The sequence below is a fragment of the Apium graveolens genome, unplaced genomic scaffold, assembly GCF_009905375.1.
Source record: "Apium graveolens cultivar Ventura unplaced genomic scaffold, ASM990537v1 ctg8570, whole genome shotgun sequence".
NCBI lineage: Eukaryota > Viridiplantae > Streptophyta > Magnoliopsida > Apiales > Apiaceae > Apium > Apium graveolens.
The window spans coordinates 38454-50447 of NW_027421289.1; the positions used below are offsets into that span (position 1 = coordinate 38454).

The following is an 11994-nucleotide window of genomic DNA, read 5'->3' on the forward strand; positions in this document are numbered from 1 at the left end:
GTTTTAAGACTTCAATTATGTTACTTTAATTTTTCAATTTTATTATTTATCTAGAAAATATTATGTGAAAATTAGGTTTATGAAAACATACCACCTAATATTATAGTTTCAGATATAAAATCTGTGATTAATGAGATCGAAGATTCATCTAAACTTTCATGGAATCGAGTTGTTTATGTCTTTTTCGCTAAGGTTTCTAATAGTAACAGTTTCGATTAATGAGAAGAAAGGCGAGTTTTTGTTCAATCTTTTTACCTCTATTAGAAGTTATTGTCGATAACTTGAAACAGTTTCGATTAATGAGAAGAAAGGCGAGTTTCTGTTCAATCTTTTTACCTCTATTATAAGTTATTGTCGATAATTTGAAACAATGTATCCACGGAAATTCTTAAAAATCTTTTAGGCTTATTTCTATTGTTTCTGAATTGCTTTTCCAAGATTGACAAATTATGAACTGTCTTTTGTTGTCGAAAGAAATTTCTTGTGATATTTACCACCATCACAATTTTGATGCAAGAGTTCCAAATCTCCAAAAATACCATAAAAAACATTCCCAAGAAAACCAACACCAACACATACACTAAGAAAACCAACACGTAGTAAACTCGGGAATCGTTACGCATATACCCGTTGTTATGTTTGTGTGCGTTTAGGGCTTTACGAAATGTAAAACTTGTAATTTTGAATTCCACTTGCCGTAACTGTAAAAAACTTCTTTCGTAGTTTGTAAATATATAAAGATCGTGTCAAGGTGATTTACGGTTTCGGAGAAAAGTCCGTTTTAGTGAACAATGTCGAGAAAGCCAAACTGTTACGTGGTACTGACAGGGGAATAAACATGGCCCTCAATTTTTTTTAAAACCTATGAAACATGAACAGTTGATGACCTATATAGAGAGGAAGACCTCTTTAAAATTTGAACTTAAAATGTTAAATTTTAGATTTAACAAAAATATCGGAGTCAAGGTCATGCAAAGAGTAATCACCAAAAATGCTTACTGCCTAAAAACTGCTATCTCCGGTTTTTTATTGCACTTCCTAAAAATATATTTTTGAGTAATTTTATTCTAGACACTCTGTAGATCGTGCACGCAAAGACGGTGTGTCAATTGAGTTAACTATTTGAGAAAAATCAATATATTTAGTAAAAGTGGTGCAAATAGTAAAACCCCATAGTTGACCAAACTTTTAATATATTTTTCATCTAATTAAATAAATGTTTTCAAATTGTAACTTTTATGAAAAATATTAAAAATACATACACAAGAAGCTCCTTGAGATGGTTTGGTACTTAAATATCAATTTTCTAATTTATTAAAGATATAAGAGTGTGAGACGCGTAATAGTAACATTGAGGAAACTGAACTCAAGAAGCCACAAGATTACAACAATAGCTAATCCAAAATATTAGAATATTTGCATGACAAAATTCAGAATTATTGTTCCAAAATTTTTAGGAAAATCATCGTATGAGTTTTAAACTATACTTCTATTGATTATTATCTTCACATCAAATATAATGACTTGCAAAATTCATGTCTTTGTATTTGTATTTTGAATTTTAGAATACATATGCAACTATTTCTTTTTCGGTATTCCTAGAAGGTGAAATCATTGGTTACTCTAAGAATATCAGGCAGTCGCAAAATCAAAAGATATTTTTAGAAAACCATGAAAACATAAGTACAAAAATAAAAACCTTTAACTTAAAATGCAGTTTGGTAGAGGACATAATCCTTGAAGGGAAAAATAATCCGGAATACTAGTTGCATGAACTGTACTTCTTTTCTCTTTTTCGTGGACATTTCATGTAGTCATGAGCAGTTGCTTTGCATTGTTTACCCTTCCGAGGCTTCTTATTTACATTATTCATTGCCTTCTCATTTAGACTGATATATCTCTTCAAGGCTGACCCTTTATTTTTACATATGTTTTGTACTTTAACCTTGACATCTTGTGTCAGCTTCTGACCAACTACATTTGCCATAAACTTTGCTTTCGACATAACACCTCCACTACCATCACCATCATCCATATCAGTACTTAATTGCTTTACTATCCAATGAACATGATCCAGCTTATCTAAATCTGTACCAGCTTTGTTAACCACTTTACGAAATTCAAACCTGATATGACTAACTTTGACTGCAACCTTTTGCATTTTAATATGATCTTCGGAAATAACAAAAGACACTGAAGAACTGCCACTTTCAGCAATTTTCATCCAACGATTGAAAACCATACTTTTGGGGAATTTAACTAATCCAATTTGTTTTAAACCACAGAAATACCACACATAAAAAACTTATTGCATGAACACACATCATGATCATAGCTGACACTCACCTGCAAAATTTAATCAAATGTAATAATCACCAACACAGAGTATACTATGTAATTAATGAAATATCATACAATTACCTTAAAGATTTTATCTTTCACTTTAACATCTCTGATTTCCAAACAAGTAATGCCGTCAATTTCTTCACTCATTTTCTTGATTTGCATATTCAAACAAGAAGAAATAATCTCATCTTGAAGTTTATAAAAAATAGCTCTTGTAAACAAATCAGTAGCATCATCTTCAATGAACCACTCTGAAACAGTAATTGGCAGGCTTGAATTGGACTCATGGTTTAATCTACGAGTTTCATTCCGCCGCTTATCCATAGCATTTTCAAACCGAAACTAGAATTCACATAAAGTACTCCCTTATCTATAAAACTGACTAAAGAAAAAATTATCACTCTTAGACTGCGAGGTAGTTCTCATTTACCCAAACACAGGTTCACCTCAAAAATACGCAGGAATCCAAGACTTTCTAAGCGAATACATTTTTCCTAACCACTTGTTCCATTCAAGTTTAAACTCTTTCATAACTGATAACCACCCTGATTCAAACTCATCAGGCTAAATAGTTGAAGACCAGATAAATTTCTTCATCTTCTCCATAAAGTCAGTTTCCTTACACAATCGATTGCCAAGCTGACAAATAAATTACAGCAAATACAAAAATCAAACATTGAAATCACTTCAACAACTTAAAAACGATAAATAAAAGAAGCCAAAAAAGCCAAACAAAGAAAATCAATATTACCAACAAATAATATTATAGAAGCGAAATCAGTGATCATTTTCAAAGAAGATGGTATTGGTTAAAAAATATAAATCAATCTAACAAAAACAGTAACAACCAAATGCAATAAATCACCAAAATAAAAAAATAAATTTAAAAATTATCATCTAACATACCTTAAGAGGGGATTTCTGGATTATATGCCACATGCATAAACGATGCTTAGTGGCAGGATATTCATTGGTTGCTTTAAAAACTTCAGGAACAGCAGCTTTCATTGCATGACACTGGTCAGAACCATAAGAATATGATTATGCTTTATTGCTTCAAAAAATGCTGAAACGCCCATGTATAATGACTGTTATCCTTCTTAACAAGAAGACATGCAGCAAATGTGACACATAGATCATGTTTATCCACACCGGTAAAAGGAGCAAAGATCATGTTATACCTGTTAAAATAAACACAAAATGGTCAAAAAGAATCATACAATTTAAAAAAAAACCTAAAATGGTAGAAAATATACCGATTTGTATTAAATGTAGCATCAAAGGATACAACATCTCCATTTAATTCATAATTTCTTCTAGCAGTAGCATCAGCCCAAAAAAGATTCGTTAAATGACCCTCACAATCAACATCATATGCATAATAAAATGATTCACATGTCTCATGTAAAACTTTAAACTTTTCCAGCAATATCTGTGCATCAGCCTAACCAACATAACACCTTAAATCTCTATTAAAATTCTAAAAATCATGTACCGAAGCACCAATATTGCCATAACCACCAACATGTTCCTTCATCAAAGTAAGAGATTTACTAGTACCAATATTCACTTTAGCAGTATCAACAACATGTTAGCGCATACGATTAGTCATTTCTCTATTTGCTTTCAAAAATTGAAGACCCTCTTCAGAAGCTAACGGATGATTGTGTTTTTCCTCAAACACAGCAATAACATACTTGTCGGACCAATACGTTGGAAAACACATATTGCTTTACATCCGCACCTCCCTGAAATAGTCCTCCTACGCTTAACAATTTTACTAGAACTTTCATCTAAATTTCTAGGCAGATCATTAAAACCAGCTCTCCCACAAATAATATATTTTCTCAAAATTATTTCATCCCTATCATCTTTCATTTCAATATTCAACCTCACATTAAATCTAGACAACCTCCCATATTCCTTGTAAAATTCAATACCTTTTTCCAAACTATCAAAACTCTGATTAACCTCTGGTTTAGAAATATCACCACTATACTTTGGAATGTAATACTTATGACCACCATGTGTAATATTAAAACGCGAAACAGAAATCTCACTTTCAGATAAACTGTTACCGCCATTAGATACATAATCACCTACTAAACGGCTAATATGAGACGAATCACCGCAACTGGAACCTAAAAACATATAAAAAATTCAGTCATAACAAACTAAAATATATTAATATAGCATAATTAACCAACAATCACTAATAATACACTTGTTTACAATTACAAATAAAAAAGTAACATCAATGATAACAAATGTACCACATGTAAAATTAATTAATAACTACATTATCACTAATCGTAGTCAAATAATCAGTTAAGGCTTAAGACATAAGCAAATGACATTCATTCACATAAAATTATAATCACTAAAAAAATACCAATAATAACTTACAAATTCAAAATACATAAGAAATAAAACTACAAACGCACTACAATCAAAGTTAGCTCACAACACATAATCACTAATAATAGTCGAATAATCAGTGAAAGTAACTATTAAATTTTACATTTAAACTACTAAATCAACTGAAAGGTATGAAACACATAAAAAGAGTTTAAAACGCAAGTAATTACCTTAATTCATAGAAATTTTCAACAAATCTGAAGTAATCGTGCTTTAGAATACCTACGAAATCAATCGATTACAAAAAATGAAAAGAAACAAGATATGAACTTAGTGAGCTTAGTGATAATCACGAAAAAGAAAAATTGAAGAAAGATAGAGAATGTACGGGATGCGGAAATTGATAGAGAAAACTTAGAGAGAGAAATAGTATAGAGAGAAAGAATAGAAATAAATGGTGACCTTGAAATTAATTAGACCATATAAATGTCTTCAAGGTTTTGAATTAATAACAAAATAAACGGATCGGATGAATCTTTGGGAAAAAAATAAATGGTTGTGATTTCATTCTACTTATATAATAAGAATTATTTTCATTTCAACAATTGCTTATATACATACATATATATATATATATATATATTGCTCAAATAAGAACTTCTTAAAATGAGAATTATGAGAACTTGTAATCTTCGTAGCTAAAGTTTGTAATTTTATAAAATTTAAAATTTTTACTTTGCACAAAATCATCAATTTCCGAATTCAAAATTTTACCTTTTTAAAAGTCAGCAATTTTAATTACGAAAATTCTTACGGTTTTCAGTTTCAGAAGTTCTCTTTAGAGCACTATCATATATATATATATATATATATATGTGAACCTCAAATAAATTGTAATCCATAAAATAATAACCTCACTAAAATACTATTTTATGGAGTCCCAACATAATCAACACAATATATTTTTACATCTAATGAAGTAATACACTAGCTAAAATATTATATTTTCTCTAGTTTATAATCACTACTTATACCTATATCAATCACTAGTTTGTAATTTTTATTCTAAAATTGGTTTGTATTTGAAAATTATCGTGTATATATATATATAGTGTGAATTTCAGTTCTCTTTTTTTTATTTCCTTTAATATATTTTGAAGAGATTTGAACCTGAGCAACATTTTAAACCTTTTCTTGTCAAGGAACTAGAAATGCTTATAACCTTTTTTTGCTAATTGTTTTGGACTAATTAACGTAAATCGTATTTTTTTGTGGGTCCTCGAACCAAATATTCTTTGAAATTTATAGTCAACCAAAAGCGGACAGAACTTCGATTCAGCTAATCCATACATATCACACTTATATATTCAATCTAATATTTATTTTAGTATTTTTAAGAAGATATTGTTTGAACATCTTTTTATAACTTTTTTTAATAAAAAGGTATTGTTAAAAAGGTATTGCTCATCTATTAAATGACATAATGAATTTGAGATTATTCTATAAGAAAAATGAAGGTGCTCTTGTCTTTATCTTTAACCCTCCACCTGTTTATATCGAAAACTCAACTATTGGAAATTTAGCTTTATCCAAATTTCATTTCACGAAATCAATAGGAAAAAAGAATTCATATGAAAAAAGAATTATCAATAAATATTTTCTTGATTAAAAAAATTAAAATTTATTTTAAACCCCGATTTATTACACTAAACGAATTTTTTTAATCTTTCACTTTCCATTTACAATAACTACAATTGTTTGTTAAGAGTACAACCTTGAGCATAACCACTGGCGTAGCTAGAAATTCGAGTCACAAGTTCAAAAATTTTGTAAAGACCAAGATGAATGTAGAAAATATTTTAGAAATATTAACAAAATATTTATAATGAACCTATTCTACCATAATGCACAATGGTATGGGGTCAAATAACAATTTATTACTATAAATCTATATTTTCAATGGAGTAAAGGTAAAACTTATTTATTATAACTTTTTTCCTAATTAAATTCGAATATTCAAAATTTCTGTTTTTCAAATTTCAGTGGGGTCAGTTGCCCACACAGCCAATACGCCGGAGGATAACAAGTAACAATTTTGCCCAAATTTTACCAATTAAGCCGAGCCCATACTTCACCGTTATTAGGTTGAGTATGCGAATGCTATATTTTTAGTTTAATAATTTTGTGTATATTTTGTATTTTTATAGTCATGAATTTCTGTACCAGCAGAACATATGAATTTTGTCTATGTTAGTCAATTTTAAAATCATAAAAACGATAAACTTTAACTTACGTGTTGTTTTCTAAAATTCATATCCAATTTCAAATAATGATAAAATTCTATTTTTATTATAATGCAAGTTCGAACCCAATAATATTTTACTTTATCGAGAAATTATGACCTACTCCTTAACTTTTAAGGAAGATATTATATAAAAAAAGTCAATTTAATTATAATTTACAACAATGCTGGTCATGTCCTAAATGCCCCTAGCTAGATCCCCTACGCGGTATATATTTAGGCACATTGGATAAATTACACTTACATCTGTATATTAGCCTATACAGTCTCGAAATTTTGGTCCCATCGCTATTGCATATACATTTCAATTCATTTCGACTGTGAGATATGGAGATTTCTAAGTTAAATAATCAAAACAATGGCTCTAACAATGGAAGTACTAAGGAAAAAATGGTGACCATTTTGGTGGTGGACGGTGATAGAACTTGCTTATCTCTTATTGCTAGTTTGCTAAAGGGATGCGCCTATCGAGGTATGTATATAAACTCTATTCATTTCTTGTTTATAAAATCTGCTAATAATTCATATTTTAATTGTACGAGTTAAAAACAAGAGGAAATTATAAAAAAAATTGCAGAAGATTTGGTTCATTTTGACTGATTTTTAAATTACCATCTCAAATCTTTTGATGTGGCATACTGATCTTTCTAGAATATAGTATCAGATGCCTTTTTCTAACATCTTTAGATTTTAAATGAGCTCGTTACTTAACAGATGTTGCGTCTAATATTTTCTTATTTTGTTTTCTCATAGTATTGACTGCCAAGGATCCTCTGGATGCTTTGCGCATCCTACGGACTGGAGTCATTAAGTTTGATCTGGTGGTATCTGATGTCCACATGCCAGGCATGGATGGGTTTGAACTACAAAGATGGATTCATCAAGATTTTCAATTACCGGTTGTATGTGAGTGTCACTATAACTGAATTTAAATTTCATTAATATATAACCGCGCTTTATGAAAAATAGTTTTATCTAGTGCTATGTTAGGTATTTTTTTTATTACCGCAATTTTTTTGAAGCGCATAATATATTTTTCATGCAATAGTAAACGATATTAAGAAGGCGGTTGCTCGGTTTTTAGATCAGTTTTTCAGATGATTAGTATCAATCTTTTTGATTGTTTTTTTCCTCCATTTTAGTTGTACAGTTCCCTCAATGATCTTCACCAACAGACTAATCAAACTCTTTAAATTTTATTGTTAGTGATGTCAGGTGACAGAGAAGCTAGTAATCTATGCGAGGGAAGTCAGAGTGGAGCTTCCCTTTTCGTAGTTAAGCCCATTACTACAGAAGACTTGAAATCAATATGGGATTTTGTGAACCAATGGAAAAAGAATCTAGCTAAAGGGAAAAACTTAATATCTGATGATAGTTCTGCTAAGGACAATGAAGATGACACTGGTAATAAGTTATATGAAAAGAAATCGAAGCGAAAGCTTCAGATAACTGATAATGAAGATCATAATCATGGCAAAAACAGAGTTCCGAAAGACAAAGCTCTTCTAACAAAAAAGAACAAGCTTAATTGGACACCTTTTCTCCATGACAAGTTTGTAAGAGCTGTGCAGCATCTAGGGCCTCAAGGTAAGATGTTACATTTTAACATGTCTTTCACTACAGTTTAATGATGTCGATTATGTCTCACATACTTGAATTGTCCGCGATGAATTTTTGTTGTAGGATCTATTCCGAGGAACATTGTTACCGTAATGAATGTGCCTGGACTGAGGAGGGAACAAGTAGCCAGTCACTTGCAAGTTAGTTCCTCCCCCTCTTTTCTCCTTTTCTTCTGTGTGACGAGAATTTCTAATTTTGCTGTTCTAATGTCTTCTTTATTCTAATATTGGCAGAAGTACCGAATCGACCAAGAGAAACAGTCTGAAGCAGAACAAAATCCAGACTTGTTTAAAACACTACAAAATGGGAAAAGGTGGTCCTCATCGTTTCTCAGCCATAAGGAACTACTAGGTTACGGACAATCTAAGCTACTAACCAGTCCAGGTAATTAAACAGTTGACACGATTCTGTCAGGCATTTGTTAACATGAATGAGCTTGGGTGAAAACTATTTGATTTGTAATGCTACAGGTTTTCCTCCAAGTGGACTAACAAACGGTACATATCCCAGTCTGATGTACCAGCCACAAACACCCGAATTTTCTAGCAGTGACAAGATTAGCAGTGGATTTAATTCTGTCCAAACTTTGGCTCCGATTCACATGAATCAGAATGGCTTTTCTAAACAAACACAGCCACAAAACTACTATACTGGCGGTGCACTTGAAGTTTACAATACATTTGCTTCACAGAGAAATTTCGCATCTCCTACATTTGATAATGTTGTCCCTGAGCAACAATACAGATCTGCTGATCAAATTAACGTTTCCGTTTATGGAAGTACCTATCAGTCAACTGATTTGGTATATTAAGTTTACATAAATTCATGTTCTACTCTGTCTCTGCTAAACAACTTAAGGTTTACAATTTAAATTTCAAAATATGCCTAATTATTTTCATCTTTCTCCTTTACGTGTTATCACATGTAGAATAAAAATCAAGAGTTCTACATACGAAACAATTTTGATTTTGGAGATGCCTTTCTGGTTAACAAAGACTTGCCAAATGCTGACAATGTGCAAACAGACCTTGATGAGGTATATACTTAATATATGTAGAATTATTTAGATATTGATATATTCTGCATGATTATGTACATATTTCTCCTTCACGTGTTATCGCATGTAGAACAACAATCAGGACTACTACATCGGAAACAGTTTTAATTTTGGAGATGCCTTTCTAAACAAAGACATGCAAAATGCTGACAAGGCGCACATAAGCCTTGATGAGGTAATTATTTAGATATTGATACATTGCTGCAAATACACAGAGGACTAATTGTTTATTTGAGGAGTGTCTCAGAAATAGCTTCTCATCTTCAAATTTAACCAAAACAATATATTAAAAGACTTTTAAATTTATAGTACATTTGTTTCACAGAGAGATTTTGCATATCCTTAAATCGATTCTGTTGTCCCTGAGCAGAAAAACGAATCAACTGATGCTGAGGTAAAATTAACATAAATTTATGTTCTGCTCTTTCTCTTCTATACATCTTGTCTTAGAATTTAAAATTTCTACAAGTGTGCATGAATATCTTCATCTTTCTCTTTTACGTGTCATCGCTTGTAGAACAAAAATCAAGACTACGACGTCGGAAACAATTATGATTTTGGAGGTGCCTTTCTGGTAAACAAAGACATGCCAAATGCTGACAAGGTGCCCACAAACCTTGATGAGGAACTGACTTAATATTTGCAAAATTATTTAGATATCAATATATTTCTGCATGATTATCTTCATCTTTCTCCTTTACGTGTTATCACATGTAGAACAAATATCAAGACTACTACGTTGGAAACAATTTTGATTTTGGAGATACCTTTCTGGAAGAAAAAGATATGCCAAATGCTGAAAAGGTGAACACGGACCTTGATGAGGTATAGACTTAACATATGAAAAATTATTCAGATATCAAAATATATTGATGCATGGACAAGTGGGGATATCTTGCTCAAATATTCTCAATATATATATATATATATATATTTTGCTCAAATAAGAACTTCTTAAAATGAGAATTATGAGAACTTGTAATCTTCGTAGTTAAAGTTTGTAATTTTATAAAATTTAAAATTTTTACTTTGCACAAAATCATCAATTTCCGAATTCAAAATTTTACCTTTTTAAAAGTCAGCAATTTTAATTACGAAAATTCTTACGATTTTCAATTACTAAGTGGGGATCCCAGTCGGGATCTCGTCCCATTTTTGGGCACACCAAAGTACAATATCAATCTTTTCAATAGTTATTGAGAATATTGGGGTAGGAGGGACTCGCTTGAGTCCTCCAGTAACCAGGGATATCAGGATCTGATATCATGTTAACATCATATTTCATATCATTAAGACTCAGGAATAGCTGCATAACATAAGTCATTTCACGTGAAACAAGCAATTACTAATATTTTACAAATACATAGCATTAAACTTGATAACTCCGCTAGTATGAGATGTTGATATATGTTTCATGTTAAATGGAATTAAGAAATTACAATACCAGGTGTTAAAATTGAACATGAGTCTCTTAGCTTTTCATCTTCAATGCTAAACTAATTAATCCTGTATATGACAAATATTATAGTATCATGATAATGGATGCAACACTGGGACTCCCCATTTTGAATCGAAAGGAAATCATCAGTCTAATGATGATCAGCAGGTATTATCCTAGCTTACAGTAGTAGCTTAGCATTTCAAATTTTAAACTACAAATATCTATACAATTTTACTTTTACCTCATAATTAAATTAATAATTCCCGTGCGAAATGTTATTAGGGAATGGGCGAGGATTTTTGGGCGTGGTTGCTTTCTGAATGACAACAACAACTTTGGAGGACTTGCATCAACTATTTGGAACTATTTCCCCCTTGGTTTGATAAAAAAAAATTTATGCTCGCAACGATTGCGTAATGACAAGAAAAATCTTGTGGTTTGAATAATTGATTCGCTTAGTTCATACTCTGACGATTGGTTTTAAGACTTCAATTATGTTACTTTAATTTTTCAATTTTATTATTTATCTAGAAAATATTATGTGAAAATTAGGTTTATGAAAACATACCACCTAATATTATAGTTTCAGATATAAAATCTGTGATTAATTAGATCGAAGATTCATCTAAACTTTCGTGGAATCGAGTTGTTTATGTCTTTTTCGCTCAGGTTTCTAATAGTAACAGTTTCGATTAATGAGAAGAAAGGCGAGTTTTTGTTCAATCTTTTTACCTCTATTAGAAGTTATTGTCGATAACTTGAAACAGTTTCGATTAATGAGAAGAAAGGCGAGTTTCTGTTCAATCTTTTTACCTCTATTAGAAGTTATTGTCGATAATTTGAAACAATGTATCCACGAAAATTCTAAAA

General features: G+C 30.8%; 1 protein-coding gene across 1 annotated transcript; it reads right to left on the minus strand.

The window, feature by feature from the left end:
• Nucleotides 1–2274: 2274 nt before the first annotated feature.
• Nucleotides 2275–7292, minus strand: LOC141705117 (protein FAR1-RELATED SEQUENCE 5-like). The gene is made up of 8 exons (XM_074508196.1): nucleotides 7271–7292; nucleotides 4044–4487; nucleotides 3842–3915; nucleotides 3603–3790; nucleotides 3452–3527; nucleotides 3253–3363; nucleotides 2422–2688; nucleotides 2275–2346 (listed from the first exon to the last, which is right to left on the minus strand). Exons 1-8 carry the CDS (start codon nucleotides 7290–7292, stop codon nucleotides 2275–2277), a joined length of 1254 nt encoding a protein of 417 aa, XP_074364297.1.
• Between the last annotated feature and the right edge of the window lie 4702 nt (nucleotides 7293–11994).